Source organism: Penicillium soppii, assembly GCF_028829465.1.
Source record: "Penicillium soppii strain IBT 18220 chromosome Unknown utg000005l, whole genome shotgun sequence".
In the NCBI taxonomy this organism is placed as follows: Eukaryota; Fungi; Ascomycota; class Eurotiomycetes; order Eurotiales; family Aspergillaceae; genus Penicillium; species Penicillium soppii.
The window spans coordinates 1,690,191-1,707,298 of NW_026643235.1; the positions used below are offsets into that span (position 1 = coordinate 1,690,191).

Here is a 17,108-nt window from a genome sequence, read left to right on the forward strand (position 1 = left end):
GGTGATTTGGAAGACCTAGGGCGGCGAATTTGATGAGTTTGACTCAGTACTTTGTTTTGACTTTACGTTTCGGTTGAAAGTAGAGCAGATATAACAGTTGTTTACTGGCATCATACCCAATTCAATAGTTCTTGTTTTCTTGCATCTTCATGCGATCTCTAAGCTTGGATGTACCGTGAGAAATGGGGCAATCTGCCGATCACAAAGATTCTTTGTTCGCAAGGCAACCCTAAGGCCTAAAACTAATGAACCCCTAGATCACTCTTTCATACGAACCTACTAGCTACTTGAATATGCGAGTCTATGTACATGCCCTTGAGAAAAAAAGACTCCAAATCATGTGTGGTGTGTCCGGCCGAGGTTCTTTGTTCTTTGTTAGGGTTGTCCCCTCGAGTCAAAAACCAACGGTTGACTCCTCTTTTTCAATTCAACCATGAGTTTCTCAATATATGGTGATATCTCCCGACCAAAGGAAAAATATGGTGCCATTCACTCCGATAGATTCATACTGCAAAGGGCATTCGGTACAGCGTCCGAACGAGCGCGGCGCAATCTTAATGCCAAATTTTCCAACCCGCTGGCTGGCTGCAGTCATACAGAGTTGAGACAACAGGAACGCACATTTACAGAGTCCTACGATATGGGTGATGAGTCCGATATTCGCGCTTTTGTGCTAGGTGCTATACTAGCATAATCGCCATAGAGGTACGCCAATGTTGCTGGTCTGACCCATGAAGAGAAGGAGGTATTTCGCCGTGAGTTCACCAATAAATGTTCGCAGCCATGGAAATTGTACGCCATGATCGCACTATGTTCATCATCTGCTGCTGTTTAAAAAAAGGTCAGTAGAGTCAAACATCCGACAGCCCAATAGCCAAAATCACTAACAAAACTAAACGAAACGGTCGTCAACGGAGCCCAGATCTTCTACATACACCAATTCGGCATTGGTGGTGACTCTGCTCGAAGCACATGGCTTGTGGGTCTATCCAACACGGCACCCTATTCATGCTACGCTTTCATCAGCTGCTGGCTAATTGTCCCCTTCAACCACTGGTTCGACCGACGCGGTACAATATTCATCACATACTGTTTTTCTGCAATTGCCTCCTTATTAAAAGGGGTTGTGAGCAATTGGTGGGCTATGGCTGTTGTGCGACTTATGTTAGGATTCGAAATCGGTCCCAAGTCAGCAACTGTGCCAATGTACGCTGCAGAGTGCGGCCCGCCACCCATCAGGGGGGCACTGACAATGCAGTGGCAGATGTGGACTGCATTCGAGATTATGGTGGGGTATGCAGCGGGCTTGATGTTCTATAATGTGAACTCGTCTGCAATTGTCGGACTCAATTGGCTATGTTTGATGGCTTCGGCGATGTTTCCTGCGCTGGTGGTTTGTTGTTTTGTTTTTGCTTGTCCTGAGTCGCCGCGGTGGTACATGAGCCAGAAGCAGTATTACCGTGCGTATCAGGCGATCTTCACGCTGCGACATCGTAAGAATCAGGCTGCAAGAGATCTTTACTACATGCATACTCTGTTGAGGCTGAGAGCAGCATGAGGCTTGGTCGGAACAAGCTACTAGAATTGATTACAGTACCACGCAACCGCCGGGCACTAGTTGCGTCTCAGATTGTGGTTTTTATGCAGCAGGTAAGTGGAAATCGAGATTTGATTAGCTCGAGTTTGGGATATAAGGTTGCGCGCACCCGCGTGTGTACATGTCTAGATATATCTTACTATACGCCTAATAATTTGGTAGCTGACTTGAACCTGAGCTCTGTGGTGTCCACGTTATTGCAGACTACTCTGCCGAGATTTTTCCCGAGGTGAGCCCAGCCCTCAACGCGGTCACACAAGAAGCCCTAACCAAAGCACAGGCCAAGTTCACCTCGATTGCAGCCCTCGCCGCGTCCCTCGGATGGGGCGTGATCAATTGGCTATTTAACATTCGGGCAATTTACACAATTCATACTTTTAGGAGAAGGAACCTGTTACTATTTACTCTCCCACTGATGTCACTGGCGATGTTCTTCACCGGATTCAGATTCTGGATCCCAGAAAGCAGCCAGACCGATCGGCTCGCATGTATAGTACTCGGCACATATTTTTTCGGAATCGTCTATTCACCTGGCGAGAGATCGGTCCCTTACACATATTCAGCCGAGGCAGATCCTCTGTACGTGCGATCTTATGGGATGACGCTGGCAACAGCCACGGCGTGGATTTTTAATTTCATTCTTGCTGTAACTTGGCCGTCAATAAAAAAGGCGTTCATAGCGCAAAGAGAGTTCTCTTGTTATGCGGGTTGGAGTTTGGTGGGGTAGTGGTTGGTTCTTCTATTCATGCCTGAAACAAAAGGGAAGACGCTTGAAGAGTTGGATCAGGTATTCTCCGTTCCGACGAGGTTCCATGCTAAGTATGGATTGAGACAGACTTGGTATTTTTCTCAGCGGTACATTTTGAGGAACGATGTGTAGCCGAAGATTCTTTATGAGAGGGAGGATGTGGCTGCGGCTCATGATATTGGGTTTGATGCTTAATCGGGCACTTTTGGAGGTATAGATGGAGTATTGTATCAAGAAATGATCTAGAAAATGATGTCATATTCAACATATTAACATAGACACTGTGTTTCCATATGGAGAAGACCCCTGTGGGGCTAATTAACAGCCTAAGGGAGTGCTTGGCAGGTTGCTCTGCCACTTCTTCCGGGAGGGCCCACTGAATAGGAAGAATTATGTACACGATAAAATCAAAAAAAGAGGAGGTGTTGTCATTCATCATCTTTACTTTCTATAGACTGACTAGGCCCTCACTGGGACTCGGGCTTTAATTTTGACATTCGGGGTCCTTCTTTTCTCTAATTTGTACATAATCTATTTTATTCCCCGAAATTCCCTTGCACATGTTTGCAGATAGAATCCGAAACCTAGACGGTTCGCCCCGTTATGGTCTGAGCGCATTTAAGAGCATCCAATCAGAATAAGATTTACTGGCCGCAGGAAGCGAGATTTTACGCTAAGTGACATGACTGATTAGCTAGCATACATATGCAGCCTAACATTGATCCAATAACATAATAGTAGAACAATGAATGCACTTGTTGGTTGTGAGTAGTTGTAGGTATGTCCGCTTGTAGGACCGTTGTGTACCTGTTATGAGATCCAGAATTAGCCAAGAAGGAAACGAGCTCGAATGCAACATCAATATAGCAACTAGCAAACCAAAAATAAATTGCTCGTATTCACCGAATCCTATCGGCGTGATGCAAACCAAAATCGAACTTGCCAAAGGTACGCGGAATATTACGGGCCAATTAATCACAGGGAAAGTATAGAATAGCTAGATAGCATGCAGGACATCATCATCGTAGTTCTTTGGGATCGGTTATTTTTGCCTCGAACGGACAATTTTCGAAACGGTTAGGAAAAAATGCAAATAGTGAACAAATTCAGCCCCAAACTCGGCTCACTGCATGACATCTATTCTCGTCAAGGATCCACAATTTTCAAAGATCATGGTCTGAACTATTATCAATACAGAAATTGGTGTTTCTGCTAAATCGGATAATAAAACAAATCAGTGGAATTATGGAATCTTATCTGTATCGCCGTAGTGTTGACGGATTGTTTAAACCTTAACGCATTTTCTTTTGTTGACCACAACAGAAAACACCTGCTATATCTTTTGATTAGAATCTTTCGCCGGCGATCAACTTTCATTCCCCTTCGGTTGGTTTTTATTCAAATCGATATCAGCCTCAACAGGATGTTTGTAAGCATGAAAGATAGAGGAACTCATAAGCAAACCGTTTTTTTGGCCCCATGACGTGAACTGGCCAAGGCCTACCGCTAGCGTCTATAGCGCGATTCATCTCGAGAAAAAATTCCAGTAAGATCTCCCTCAGCGACATTAGGTCGAAGCGGGCAGAATAGCAAGATGATTGAACGGGTCAAGGACATAGAAATTTGCCATGGAAATGAACCTTTCGAAAATTCATGAGATCCCCAGTGCAATTGTTATCAGGAGATTTCTCTCAATAGCAATAAAAACCATGTGGTAGACAACAGGGATATCTGAAGACCGTGTGAAGTGGACTAACGGGCGGTGGTCAGTGTGGCGTTTTTTCACGAGGTAACTACCACGAGGTAATCACCCAAAAACCAATAGGAAGTAACAGAGAACAATGACTCGGTTTTTGCAAATATCTCGAACCAATCAATGGTAAGCAAAGTTGATCTATTCAGGAACAGCAGCCTGAGCTAACCTAAAAGAGATGCCGGCGAATGTAAGCATCAGAACTTGGTCAATCCAAGCTGAATCAATCAACTGAAGTCATAGTATTCACTCCACTATGTAGTCATAAACAAATACGATGAACAAAAATAACTAGCCGAGCCTCAATCTTAATTCGGCCCTAACGTCCCGCCTGAACGGGTGCAGTCTAAAACCGCATGTAGTTGGTCCACCTTACCAGCTGACGATAGCACGTTAGCTAAGACATGGAGTGACATCGGCTTGGTGCAGCCTGATTTCCAATGCAATGGGCTTTATCCACTAGGCGAAATCTGTCTCTATATTTCGTTATCGTGCCATGGGGAGTGGGGAAGATGAGGATTGGGGCGCGGTCGAGTCAATTCCCGGGTGAAACCTGGGCATTTGGCTAAGTGATTCATGGAAGAGTCAGAATCGAGACCCAGAATGGGGCTTTTTGCGTTGTTCTTTCCATGGCAATGGGACCAGAGCGTCATCAAGCTCTGGTACCTAGGTACCTGGTGTTTTGGGGGCCTTTGGGTGGTTTTATAAAGAGAGGAAAGTGGGAGAGTTTTGATTAGTTCACCATCGCGACTTCCATTCATCTTCTTCATCATGCTACAAAGCCTTTTTACAAGATCGTTGTCTATTTGCAACATGTCGTCAGTCTCGCTTCTAGCTTTGGCCAGTCTGGCATGCATTGCTCTGGCACTTTGTGCTATGCTTTTCAAATTCCTATACGTCCCGCTTGGGTCTTCGGCGAAAGCAAGCAGCTCGCCTCCAGAACTTCAATTACCCGCTTCGAAGATCACTGAATTGTTCTTTGGCGAGCGGTTCGAGTTTATCAGAGATGGATTCAAGGCGACGTCCTCTTCTATCTATCAACTCACGCTCTTCCGACGAAAGGCGATCGTCCTATCTGGAGAGGAGGGTCGCGAACTATTCCTCAGAGAAAAGGGACTCAGCATATATGATTCGTTCTCTATTCTGCTAGGGAGTGTGAGTGTATTGTTTTGCTCAGCTTTATGTTTCTGATCACTGATTCGTCGAAATAGAACACCGCTCAGTTCAACATCCATCAGGTCAACGCCATAATAAAACGTATTATTTCGATGCAGCGGCCTGAGAACTTGCAGCCCAGTGAGTTTCTACATCCTTTCTTTGGTTCTATTATATCCTAACACGACGCAAATAGTGATTCCATTGGTACTCTCTACTTGCGAGCGAAACATGGACTCATGGGGAACACAAACTATTCTCGACCCTTGCTCTTCTATCCACGAGGTATTTCTATCCCATGGTCTTGGACAAGTCAAAAAGAAACTCACACCCGGCTTCATTTAGATCACTTTTCAAACGATGATGTCCAACGCTTTCTTCGATATAGCCAATGACCCGGCGATGTCCTCCCGTCTGAAAACCCTGGTCGATATTGTCGATTCGCCTGCCAACCCATACTCGACTTGGTTTTCATGGCTACCGAATACCTTGATGTTTCGCAAGATTATATCCGCAGTTCGCATGTTCCGCATTGTTCAGAAGGCCCTCAAAAGCAGGAAGAGCAGCGGCGTGAGAAGGAATGATGTTGTCCAACAAATGTTGGATAATGGAGATAGCACTATTCAAATATTCGGGGTATGTTCAGCAGACTCTTTATTACCGACAAACACTGATCTCTTGAAGTTCATTCTAGGGCTTTCTCTAGCCGGAGCACGTGCGACCGGAACAATAGGTCAGTTCTGCACAGTCACCATACACAATAGGAACCTTACTGACACTACAGCAGTATCGTGGCTGATAATGCAATTATCCTCAAACCCTGAATGGTCCACTGCCGTCCAAGAAGAGATCAAAGTCCTCACAACCACCCAAGATACCTCCACGGAAACCCTATCAACCATCCCGCTCCAAGCATGGGAAACCCAAACCCCAATCCTAGACCGCTGCATCCGAGAAACCCTCCGCACATCCCAACCATACACGGCCATGAGGCGTAACACCGGCCCAGATATCACAATGAAAGGATACACAATCCCCTCTGGGTCATTGGTGGTGTACCCATTCTTGGACACATCGATCAACCCGGCATATTACGGGGAACCATTGCGCTGGGATCCGTCTCGGGAAGCTAAAAAGGAGTTCATTTCTTGGGGTGCGGGCAAACACGGATGCAAAGGGCAGAGACTGGCGGTGTTGAATATGAAACTCGTCGCTGCTTCTATCCTGTGCAGGTTTGATATTTCTTTAGTTGATGCTGTGGGTGCAAAGATGGAGACTGCGCCAGTCCCGGACTGGAACGATTCAGTGACTTGTCGACCAATGAACGTGGGAGGGATTCTACTTGTTAGGAAGTAGGAGATTCGGGTTATGTGTTATGTTGTGCTCAAAATTCTACTGTGTATATGTTAGTGTCTAGATATTATCCCTTATCATTATCTTGCTCAATCCATGTTCCAATGCAATGTTCCTTGTAGTTCTGCGAATCATAACGCGACCGCTAACAAGGGGGGGTAGGGTAGCCATGGATATGACTGAGTTGGCTTCGAGGCTTAACATTGAGTTTCAGCATTACGGTAAGAAAGGATATATGAAAATAAATCCAATTGATCTCATTGGGCGAAACTTGAATTGATGACGCCGTGAACCGAATAGCGGGAAGGGTTTGCCTCCACTGGATGTCCATACAAATGGCCGGCAGGTGCCGATAAACGATTTGAAGAACGCGGAGAATCTTTAAAGTTCCCTCCCCCCTTTCTCCTCGCGTTCAATTCAAAACCCTGCCATCTCCAACCCCCCAGCCCTGAGCCATCATGGGTCACCACCCAAATACACTATGTCGGGCAGTTTCCAGCAGCTCCCTACCCCCTGGGCCAGAACCAGACAATGGGAGTTGCGGTAATAATCTTTATCTCGATCGCGCTGTACAATGCTATCGAATTATCTGTACTCATCCCCCTGAGCTTCAAGACATACCGCAGTCTCTATTTCTGGGCTTTGTTAATATCCACAACCCTTGGGCTAATACCGACTAGTCTGGGGACCTCGTTTGAATACTTCGACATCGTTCCGCTGTGGCTGAGTCTCCTCCTCTCAAATATTGGGTTCGTCTGCATGGTCCCGACACAGTCGATAGTGCTCTATTCGCGACTTCATTTAATCTCGCAAAACTTTCGTCTCCTACACTTCCTGAAGTGGCTTATCATAATTGACACAATTATACTTCTCATCCCGACCATAACGCTCAACTTTGGCTCGGAGTACTTTCGACACTCGTCATCGTGGGTCCGCGGGTACTCAATTATCGAACGCATTCAAGTGACCTGGTTCTCGGCCCAAGAGATTCTTATCTCGTCTGTTTATATCTGGGAAACGGTGGGGATGATCAAGATCAGTCATGAGGAAGACAAAAAACGACATAAAGTCCTGTTGGAGTTGATTGGGATCAATATCGTGGCTATTGGGATGGACTTGGCACTGATGGTACTGGAGTTCATGGGATTTTATTTTACGCAGATTATTCTCAAGGCGTTGGTGTATAGTATTAAGCTGAAGATGGAGTTTGCTGTGCTTGGGATGCTGTTGTCGATTGTTCAGTTACGTTCACATGGGGAGCTTACGAGCTCGGAGATGTATTCTTTTCCTTCGAATTGATGAGACAGTATATATACATGTATGTATACTTATAGTAATATGTTGTACAGTCTTGTATAGTATTTCATGTCGTATCCGCCACCCGTCGCATGGAACTGCCGAGCCGACGCGGAGAGAGAATAGGGTCCATCTATTAAGTAGATCTGAGTATGGTTATTATATATTTTGTTCAAGCTAGAACTCTTCGATATCCCTTAATATACAGACCAGGTATAAGTGGAATATATGGCCGGCCAATAATGTCTCTGTAACTTGGCGCTTAAGAAATGACCGAGGCATTGCACAGTCAGTGTTCGCTGTCGCTGTTTACAACAACCTACCATCGTCAACAATTACTCTTCAAGTCAACTAGTTATACCCCCAATGACCCGAACAGTCTATCTCATCTCTGCCCGCTACTCATCCTCCCAAAGAGCGCATTTCTCGATATTTGTGCCATTAGCCGCAGATTCCTCAGTGGGAACCAAAATCCACGTCACCGGAGCGCCAATGGTAGGCTACAATCCTGAATTCAAACGAAACTACAACCCAAGTCTCGAAAAAATCGACAAGATCTACCCTATCGGTGAGGTCCCACCATGTCATATAGTGGACTTCCTTGGCGATACTCCGTCCGTAGACTCCATGCCGTGAGGAGCCATTGAGCTAGAAGTAGCACGGATCCCTCCACCGCGTATCAGTAATCACTTAATGGCCCCTGATAACGATGTGAATACCAAGTATCATGTCCTCAGATATCTTGATCCGCGCGGCTCACATATTTATAGACGACCAACAAGCGGTGCCAAGAGTGGACGATGGAGTTTGTCCCGACATTTGGTTGCTAAAGGCTTTATCAATGAAGAAGCAATCGAGATTGTCCAATCTTAACGAGATCCGCCATCGCATGGAATTGGATTGAGACCAGTTGCCCCGGGGAGTTGATCTGACCACAAACCCTTCATAGATACTGCATGAGCACAAATTTTATACAAATATACCGAATGTAACCGGATAATGAGTAACAACAGCAAAGACCGAAGTGTACAGAAGTTGATAAGAGCCGCTATCCGACCCGCGCCCCGCATCCGCCTGTAGATCCGATCCGAGTTCCCCGCGTATACAGCGTACAGCGTACAATTGATGAATACGTGTGTATTCTTGATAATCCACCGAATACAAGTTGTACAATGGGCGTCTAGCTTCCGAAGTGCGGGGCCCCTGCATAGCTATAAAAGAGCAGCTGGAAGCATCACAGCTCAAATCTAGTACATCCACCACACTCACACTCCATCCACTATCCAACCCAAATCCAAAATGCTCGGCAAAATCGCTCTCGAAGAAGCCTTCGCGCTCCCCAGATTTGCCGAGAAAACAAAATGGTGGGCGGGAATGTTCTCCACCAACACAGAAGAGCACACAGCCCAAATCAACGACGTGGGCCCCATCCGTCTAGACTTCGCCGATAAGCACGGCGTCGGTCTCCAAATCCTCAGCTATACCGCGCCCGGCGTGCAGGATATCTGGGATGCGAAAGACGCCCAGGCGCTCGCGATCGAAATCAACGATTACATCGCCGAGAAGGTGAAAGCGCACCCGGACCGCTTTGCCGCCTTTGCGTGAGTGTTCCACGAACCATCCACCCCTGGTTCAAGGCATGCTAACAAGCCAGGACGCTATCCATGCACGACCCACAAGAAGCGGCGGACGAGCTGCGACGCTGCGTCACGCAGCACGGCTTCCTCGGTGCACTGGTCAACGATACGCAGCGCGCGGGCGAAGACGGCGAGGATATGATCTTCTACGACAATGAGAAGTGGGACGTGTTCTGGTCTACATGCACGGAGCTGGACGTGCCGCTGTACCTGCACCCGCGCAACCCCACTGGCTCGATCTACGAGAAGCTGTGGGCTGATCGGAAGTGGTTGATTGGGCCGCCGCTATCGTTTGCGCAGGGCGTTAGTCTGCATGTTCTTGGGATGGTGACGAATGGGACGTTTGATCGGAACCCGAAGTTGCAGGTCATTCTGGGACATTTGGGGGAGCACATTCCGTTTGATATGTGGAGGATTAATCACTGGTTTGAGGATCGGAAGAAGATGCTGGGGCTGCAGGAGACGTGTAAGAGGACTATTCGTGAGTATTTTGCGGATAATTTGTGGATTACTACGTCGGGCCATTTCTCGACTACTACGTTGAACTTCTGTATGGCGGAGGTTGGGGCGGATCGGATTCTGTTCTCGATTGATTATCCCTTCGAGACTTTTGGGGATGCGTGTGAATGGTTTGATGCGGCGGAGATGTCCAATACGGATCGTGTGAAGATTGGGAGGGAGAATGCTAAGAAGCTGTTTAAGCTGGGAGCTTATAAGGATAGTGAGGCTTAGATTGTTATATACGTTTTCTTTTGTTAAAAGAATGTGGAAGACGTTATGTATTTGGGTATTTTGAAGCAGATCGTAGAGAAACGAGACTCTGTGCTCTCTGATCATAATTCGTACGGTCGTTAGTATGCTTGTTCAGTGTGCGGTCCATTCTGTCAGGTCTGTAATTGCCATATCGTTGTTCCAGCATTGCTCCCAGACATCTGTGGCATGGACGAGATGGTCCATTGTGGGTACGAAAAATCCCTCGCGAATTTGCAGAGTGGCCCAGGTGTACGCGTCGTAGTTCTCAATACATCGTGAGCTGACGTCCCAGATTGCAATGACGTGACGTGTGAGTTCAGTACGAGCCAAGCTCGTGGTTTCTTCGGTGAGGACTTGGCAGTTTCGAAGACGGAGGAAAGGTGTGTGTACCCATTCTTCAAACAGAGCGTGGTATAGCTCGAGGAGTTGGCGTTCAAGAGGACGTGGTTTCTTCAAGCCTCTGCAAATCGAGAATTAGCAAAAAGTAGGTTAAAGCTGCAAGCTCGGTACTTACCTGGCAACGACACGAGCCATCTCGCGAAGCTTCTCGTAAACAGAAATGTCATCATGCTCTATTTGCCTCAGGACAAATGCGATGTCGTCGACAGCCTGACATTGCTCCTTCAACATAGCATCCAGCCAAGCAAGATGTGTCAGGATAGTCTCAGTCGGAAGCTTCGCGTCAGATGTCTCCTTGGGAGCCAGGAACTCTGGGTTCTGGTGAAAGATTACATGGTTAAGGTGGAGCGTGATGTTGAGAAGAGTGATGTACCGGTGGCGAGTCTGTGGACGCATTTGAGGATCCGAAAGAAGCTCTTTCAACTCTTCGAGGACGACCTGGCTACGCTCGCCCGGTTCGCTGGGCACATATGGAATGATGTTGGGGTCGACTTGGCATTGACGGATCTCAGCCTGGATGGCCTTGCCGAGAGCGTAGTTCCAGGCATCATCGTGACATTGATCAGCAGTGCACTGGGACGCAATGGTATCGCAGTCGAATTCGTTGTAATCTGGGAAGGGTTCCTTACCGGAGCCAGGCGGAGTGCAGGAGCCCTCCGAGCTTGAGTCGACGGCGAGTTGGGAGCGGACGACTGCCAAGCGTGATCCGGCTGGTAGTATATCCATGCTGGAATCAAGATTGGAGGAAAGAAGAGTGCATATACGGGAGAAAGAGCGAGATGAAGGTGGGGAGATTTTTGGACGGTCTACGAGGAAAGTGAAGAGGGACGTGTATTGAGGTTCAGGACAATATTGACGATGCTATTGTGATTCATATTCTTGACCAATGTGCTAATAATGTCACTAACAGATAATTCAAAGCTATTGACAGGAATTTACCGCCATTCAATCCGGAAACGTTATTTGGTCAGACTCGAGGGTCAGAACGCTCCATCCAATTGAGAGGTGGACTGCCTTCCCCAAAAAAGAAACCTGATGAATGAAACTGACAAACGACAATAGGAACAAGACGTTCCCATGACATTCGTCTGCTTCTCAGGATTTCCATTGAGGGTTATTGAAGGTAGTTATGGTTCTTCGCACATTGACTAATCGACGTCTCATGGGGCAGAGGAGTACGGCAACTTAAGTAGTGCGAGTTCAATCTTGCTTAGAACTAGGTTCGTGATCTGGCTCAGTCTCAACTTCATCTTCGGACGTTGGAACATCCATGACCTTTTCACCGGCCTTTTCTAGAGTCCGTCTACTCCATGAGCGAACACCTTTGTAGACAGCCTGATGCGGTTAGTTGAGCCATGTCATCATGATAGACTAAACATACCCATAGGAAAGTACCAACGCCGACCAGAATGACCAGCCAATTTAACTGGGCGGCGCGGTTACGGCCAGAATTCCGACCCGAGGCGACAGAGCGCATATTCCATGGGAAAGGCGAGAGTGCAAAGACTGCCTTGAGAAATGACAAGAGACCAAGCGACGCTAGCCCTTTGATGAAGTGTTCAATCCAAGACGCATCTTTCTCAACCAGATCGACGTAATCGTCCACGGGGCCCAAGTAAAAATCAATGATGGGGTCAGCAATGAATCCAAGCAGGAAAATGGTTAACAAAAGAATGCCGAGAGTGAGAATTAGTTGCATAGTGGCGCTACTGATCCACCGAGCCCAGGTCAGACGCTCGAGGCGATACTGGAAGCCACAGGTGGGACATTGCCAGAAGTTTCGGGTCCCGTATTTTGGGTCGGCATGGCGCCATGCTTGCAGACAACCCTCGTGGACATAACGCGAGGAGCCTTTGCATTGACAAGGACTAAGGAGACGACCTGATTCTGGGTCGGAGGATTCATAAACCACTCGAGGTTTCTGGAGGAATTCTGAGGGTTGGAAGGTAGGCAACACTGATTCTAGGCAGATGCGACAGACCCGGGGAGGGTAATGCTGAGAGTCATCCATTGGGGCTCACATCGAGATTCACTCAAACCTTGGCAAGAGCCGAGAAATACAAAATACAGGGTGTTTGAAGAATTCGTAGGAAGAAGAACTGAAGCGAAGAAGAGAAAAGCAGAAAAGCACAAGGGGAAACTAATCCCAATGTGGTTCACCGCCTTTCGTGAGCTCTACCGCGTCGAACGTCACCCTCATCTGCCTAAGCTCTCTTGATCTTGTAGTCCCTTGATCTCTCCATCTTCTCTGCTTTTGTTCACATTGATAGCGAATCATGGCTGACCGATATTCATTCTCTTTGACTACATTCTCTCCCAGGTAAGGATGATTCGTTCTTCTTGAATTGACACCGCTAACTCAGCTTCACAGTGGAAAGCTGGTGCAGATTGGTATGGACCATCACATCTGATCATTCTATCAATACTAATAAAACCAGAATATGCCCTGAACGCAGTCAACCAGGGTGTCACGGCACTCGGTATCAAAGGTATGTGATGACGAAGCTCTCCCGTCCAAGCTCCCAGGAAGCTGACCGCCCATACCAGCTACCAACGGCATTGTGCTCGCGACCGAGAAGAAGTCCTCATCGCCTCTGATTGATCCTCCCTCCTTGTCCAAGATCTCCCTCATCACACCTGATATCGGCATGGTCTACGCCGGCATGGGCCCCGACTACCGTGTATTGGTAGACAAGGCCCGCAAGGTCTCGCACACAAACTACAAGCGCATCTACAACGAATACCCGCCCACCCGGATTTTGGTGCAGGACGTCGCCCGGGTAGTTCAAGAAGCTACGCAATCTGGAGGTGTGCGGCCGTACGGTGTCAGTCTGCTTGTTGCGGGCTGGGATGAGGGCATTGAGCCCGAGTCAGAGGAAGCTAAGAAGGAACACCCTGAGGAGAAGACCTCGACTCAGACTGGCGGTATCCAGAAGGGTGGCCCTAGTCTGTACCAGGTCGACCCCAGTGGCAGTTACTACCCGTGGAAGGCGACAGCGATTGGCAAACACGCGACGAGCGCCAAGACTTTCCTTGAAAAGCGATACACTGAAGGGCTAGAACTGGAGGATGCGATCCACATTGCACTCTTGACGCTCAAGGAAACGATTGAGGGCGAGATGAATGGTGACACAATAGAAATTGGTGAGTGTGATACCCGATATAGCCTGATTTGCCGGTTTCCGTTGAATGTAAGCTAACCCATCACAGGTATTGTTGGTCCGCCAGCAGACCATCTTCTGGGCTTTGAAGGAGTGGAGGGTGCCAAGGGACCTCGGTTCCGCAAGTTGACCAAGGAGCAGATTGAGGACTACCTGACCAATCTATGAACGATGACCCATAATTCATGTAGACTCGAATGAAACATTATTTTTTGTCCGGCCTTGCTTCAAAAACAAATCTCAAATCTCAAAATTTCAAACCATAGCCTTCGAAGCACACACCGACGGCTAGCAGCGTAATACTTCCACGCTGAGGAGTCCATGAATGTAGTGGCAATTCAACAAGACCACATGATCCTACCCCTGTCCAAGTATGAAATTCCTAATGGTTAAGCCAACATTCTCACCCAAATCCCAATCGATCAAAAATCCCCGACACTATTGAACAACGGCGTCAGATATATCAATCAAGGGTTACCCCAGAATAGATTCAGGACTCTCTTTTAATCTCCACGCACAGCCACTGCATATGCATAACACACCGTAAAATCGTCCCATCTCATTCCTTTTCCTTTCTGTTCCTTTCCTTCTCATCCTTTAACACCAATTCTTTCAAAATTTCCAACCCTCAAGACCCCGAGTCCACCATCCCCATGAATCCACACCATGTCAACCGTTTCCCAGGACCTACTGGACGGAATCTCAGGCGCACTAGCAAAAGAATGTGACGCTCTCCAAATGATCTTAGTCACCTTCCTCAGCCTATCCTGCTACAATGTCGCAGAATTAGTTATTCTCGTCCCTTCGACTTTCCGCCGTTGGCGCGGTCTCTACTTCTGGTCCCTTCTCATCTCGGGATGTCTCGGCGTGGTGCCGTACTCGATTGGGTTTTTGATGAAATTCTTCACGAGGGCCGACTCCGTGCTCTCAGTGACGGTTCTCTCGATCGGGTGGTGGACCATGGTTACGGGGCAATCGGTTGTTCTGTATTCGCGGCTGCATCTTGTCCTGGGAGATGAGCGCATCCTCCGCTGGGTGCTGAGGTTGATCGTGCTGAATGTGTTTGTCTTGCATATTCCCACGACGATCTTGACGTACGGCGCGAATATCGTGCACAGCGGTGATGTCGTTTGGGTCAATGGGTATAATGTTATGGAGAAGATCCAGTTGACTGGGTTCACGATCCAGGAGAGTATCCTTTCAACGCTTTACGTGATTGAGACCGTGAAATTGCTTCGGCTTGGAGCGGATGTTTCTGTGAGACCGGACTCGCGGAGCATCATGTACCGGCTAATTGGGATTAATTGTGCGATCATGGCGATGGACTTGATCTTGTTGATATTGGAGTATGCGGATTTCTACGCAGTGCAAATTACGTTGAAGGCCTTTATATACTCGCTCAAATTGAAGCTTGAGTTTGCGGTGCTAGGCCAGTTGATTGATCTCATCCAGGGGTCTAGACATCCAATTTCTCTTGCTATTGCCGACACTGTGCCTCTTTGCTCAATGCAGCGGCCGCCTGACACGCCGGATCGGAGTGTGGACGGGCCTGAGGAGGCTGAGCCGAAGGACTTTTTGGCAGATCATCGTGGGAGGGTGGTTCAGAGGAGGATGTTTGTTGAGTCTGAGAGGACGACCGCTATATAAGATATGACAATTGAATATAATGATATATATTCTCAACATTTCATAATTTCATGGGTGGTTCGTGCTGAGAGTTGCTTCGTCTGTCCATGGGGATTCTTCTTCTGAGTCTTCGTCCTGGCTGTCGGCTACCTCGTCGACCTTGCGTTTCTTGCTTGGCGTGTGCGTAGGCTGCTCCAACGATGCAGGCTTTGGAGGTAACTCGGGGGACGTTTCGAGGAGCGACAGGTGTTCGGATGAATCTTTTGCGGGAGATTCACTCCTCGGGACATTACTCTTGGGAGACTCGAGCTGTGGAGAGGGCGGCGGAGAAGACAGCGCCGAAGACAAAGGCGAAGGGGTCGGTGTTGGGGGATCATAGTACTCGAATTCAGGAGACTTGGGCGGAGGAGTGATAGGATCAGAAAACTCCGATTGGATCTCTGCCTCTCGAATCCCATCCTGGCCGAGTTAGACTTCAATCACAAGCGACAGAACATCGACATACCGAATAAATCTGGAACGGAACCACAAACTCATCATGCGATTCAGGCAACGGCTTGCCCGCAAGCTTCTCGACTTCCGCGAACCTCGCATTCGGTAGAGCCCTATACACCGCAATGCGCGTATGAATAGTATTCTCCCACGCTCCGCCCGCCAGGGCCGGCAGCAAAGCCGCCTCTTCTTCCTCTTTAATCTTGGTCTGGCACTGGTTAACAGCTAGGACAGCGATATTTTTCGCAGCGAGTCGGGTTAGATGTGTAGCCAGCTCATTGGCTACATTTGCTCTGCGGCTTAGAAGCCAATGCAAATGAGCTTTGTCGGCCAGTTTCCCCTCTGCGAGCTCGCCTTTCAGCTCCGTCGCAGTGGGGAAGTGAGACGTGAATAAATCCGACACGGAGTCGATAACAATTAAATTAGTTTCTGGTGGAGGAAACCCTCTAGGTGGTCGAGTCAAAAGAGCTATAAGATGCGCCAAGGTATGCGCTTGAAAATGAATAAAGTCATCGAGATTGACGGACATTTCCTCGAGCCGAGGACTAGGCAGGGCACATCCCGTATCTAAAACCGTCAGTCTGGCAATCAAGTTGAAATTGAAATGACATACCAATCCAGACCACTTTGCCTTCGCGCAGTGCATTGCAGGCAATGTTCAGGCTACAATCGGTCAGTCTAGACTCTAGCGGTGAAGAAGAAACACGCACGCCAGTGAGGTCTTTCCAGCCCCTGGAGGCCCGAATAATTCTGTAACATGTCCTCGCAGAATACCGCCTTGCTCTTGCGGATCGAGCGACACCGCTAAGACATCGTCTAGGCGCGGGAGACCCGTCGCGATGGGGTCGCGTCCGGCTGCCGACGCGTTAAGAGATTGCGATGCTGAGATCGAAATTACAGGTACTTGGGAGCGTCAATAATTTGTTTGTTTTGGACATCAGAGAATCAACAACTCACGCGTGTCTGCTTCGTACAACCCCTCGAGACCGTCGAGACCGAGAAGGTCCATGTTGATGCTCATGGCGGGCGCATGAGGATGGTTGGAGCTTAGCCGGATTCACAAGGCAATATATACACAGTAAAATTAAAATGCGATCCCTAGAGACGCAATGCAGATATATTGGTGTTTGTGGTGCTT

General features: G+C 48.0%; 9 protein-coding genes across 9 annotated transcripts; 6 read left to right on the top strand and 3 right to left on the bottom strand.

The window, feature by feature from the left end:
- Window positions 1-433: 433 nt before the first annotated feature.
- Window positions 434-2,324, top strand: N7529_006074 (Major facilitator superfamily domain general substrate transporter; the record flags this gene model as incomplete). Its single annotated transcript, XM_057241601.1, is given in 5 exon segments — window positions 434-670; window positions 704-829; window positions 875-1,493; window positions 1,505-1,650; window positions 1,776-2,324. The coding sequence occupies 5 exon segments, from the start codon at window positions 434-436 to the stop codon at window positions 2,322-2,324; spliced, it is 1,677 nt and encodes a 558-aa protein (XP_057096960.1).
- Window positions 2,325-4,911: 2,587 nt separating this feature from the next.
- N7529_006075 (cytochrome P450) lies at window positions 4,912-6,609 on the top strand (the record flags this gene model as incomplete). Its single annotated transcript, XM_057241602.1, has 4 exons — window positions 4,912-5,253; window positions 5,310-5,394; window positions 5,450-5,538; window positions 5,599-6,609. 4 exons carry the CDS (start codon window positions 4,912-4,914, stop codon window positions 6,607-6,609), a joined length of 1,527 nt encoding a protein of 508 aa, XP_057096961.1.
- Window positions 6,610-8,268: 1,659 nt separating this feature from the next.
- N7529_006076 (uncharacterized protein) lies at window positions 8,269-8,538 on the top strand (the record flags this gene model as incomplete). Its single annotated transcript, XM_057241603.1, has 1 exon — window positions 8,269-8,538. One exon carries the CDS (start codon window positions 8,269-8,271, stop codon window positions 8,536-8,538), a length of 270 nt encoding a protein of 89 aa, XP_057096962.1.
- A 663-nt stretch (window positions 8,539-9,201) lies between these two features.
- Window positions 9,202-10,271, top strand: N7529_006077 (amidohydrolase family protein; the record flags this gene model as incomplete). Its single annotated transcript, XM_057241604.1, has 2 exons — window positions 9,202-9,503; window positions 9,557-10,271. 2 exons carry the CDS (start codon window positions 9,202-9,204, stop codon window positions 10,269-10,271), a joined length of 1,017 nt encoding a protein of 338 aa, XP_057096963.1.
- A 132-nt stretch (window positions 10,272-10,403) lies between these two features.
- N7529_006078 (uncharacterized protein) lies at window positions 10,404-11,417 on the bottom strand (the record flags this gene model as incomplete). The annotated part of the gene is made up of 2 exons (XM_057241605.1): window positions 10,404-10,752; window positions 10,807-11,417. The coding sequence occupies 2 exons, from the start codon at window positions 11,415-11,417 to the stop codon at window positions 10,404-10,406; spliced, it is 960 nt and encodes a 319-aa protein (XP_057096964.1).
- A 474-nt stretch (window positions 11,418-11,891) lies between these two features.
- N7529_006079 (E3 ubiquitin-protein ligase MARCH) lies at window positions 11,892-12,702 on the bottom strand (the record flags this gene model as incomplete). Its single annotated transcript, XM_057241606.1, has 2 exons — window positions 11,892-12,026; window positions 12,073-12,702. 2 exons carry the CDS (start codon window positions 12,700-12,702, stop codon window positions 11,892-11,894), a joined length of 765 nt encoding a protein of 254 aa, XP_057096965.1.
- A 265-nt stretch (window positions 12,703-12,967) lies between these two features.
- pre8 (proteasome core particle subunit alpha 2) lies at window positions 12,968-14,020 on the top strand (the record flags this gene model as incomplete). The annotated part of the gene is made up of 5 exons (XM_057241607.1): window positions 12,968-13,011; window positions 13,063-13,082; window positions 13,130-13,180; window positions 13,239-13,835; window positions 13,902-14,020. The coding sequence occupies 5 exons, from the start codon at window positions 12,968-12,970 to the stop codon at window positions 14,018-14,020; spliced, it is 831 nt and encodes a 276-aa protein (XP_057096966.1).
- A 498-nt stretch (window positions 14,021-14,518) lies between these two features.
- Window positions 14,519-15,499, top strand: N7529_006081 (uncharacterized protein; the record flags this gene model as incomplete). Its single annotated transcript, XM_057241608.1, has 1 exon — window positions 14,519-15,499. One exon carries the CDS (start codon window positions 14,519-14,521, stop codon window positions 15,497-15,499), a length of 981 nt encoding a protein of 326 aa, XP_057096967.1.
- Window positions 15,500-15,547: 48 nt separating this feature from the next.
- N7529_006082 (uncharacterized protein) lies at window positions 15,548-16,991 on the bottom strand (the record flags this gene model as incomplete). Its single annotated transcript, XM_057241609.1, has 5 exons — window positions 15,548-15,937; window positions 15,984-16,537; window positions 16,584-16,633; window positions 16,681-16,852; window positions 16,928-16,991. The coding sequence occupies 5 exons, from the start codon at window positions 16,989-16,991 to the stop codon at window positions 15,548-15,550; spliced, it is 1,230 nt and encodes a 409-aa protein (XP_057096968.1).
- Between the last annotated feature and the right edge of the window lie 117 nt (window positions 16,992-17,108).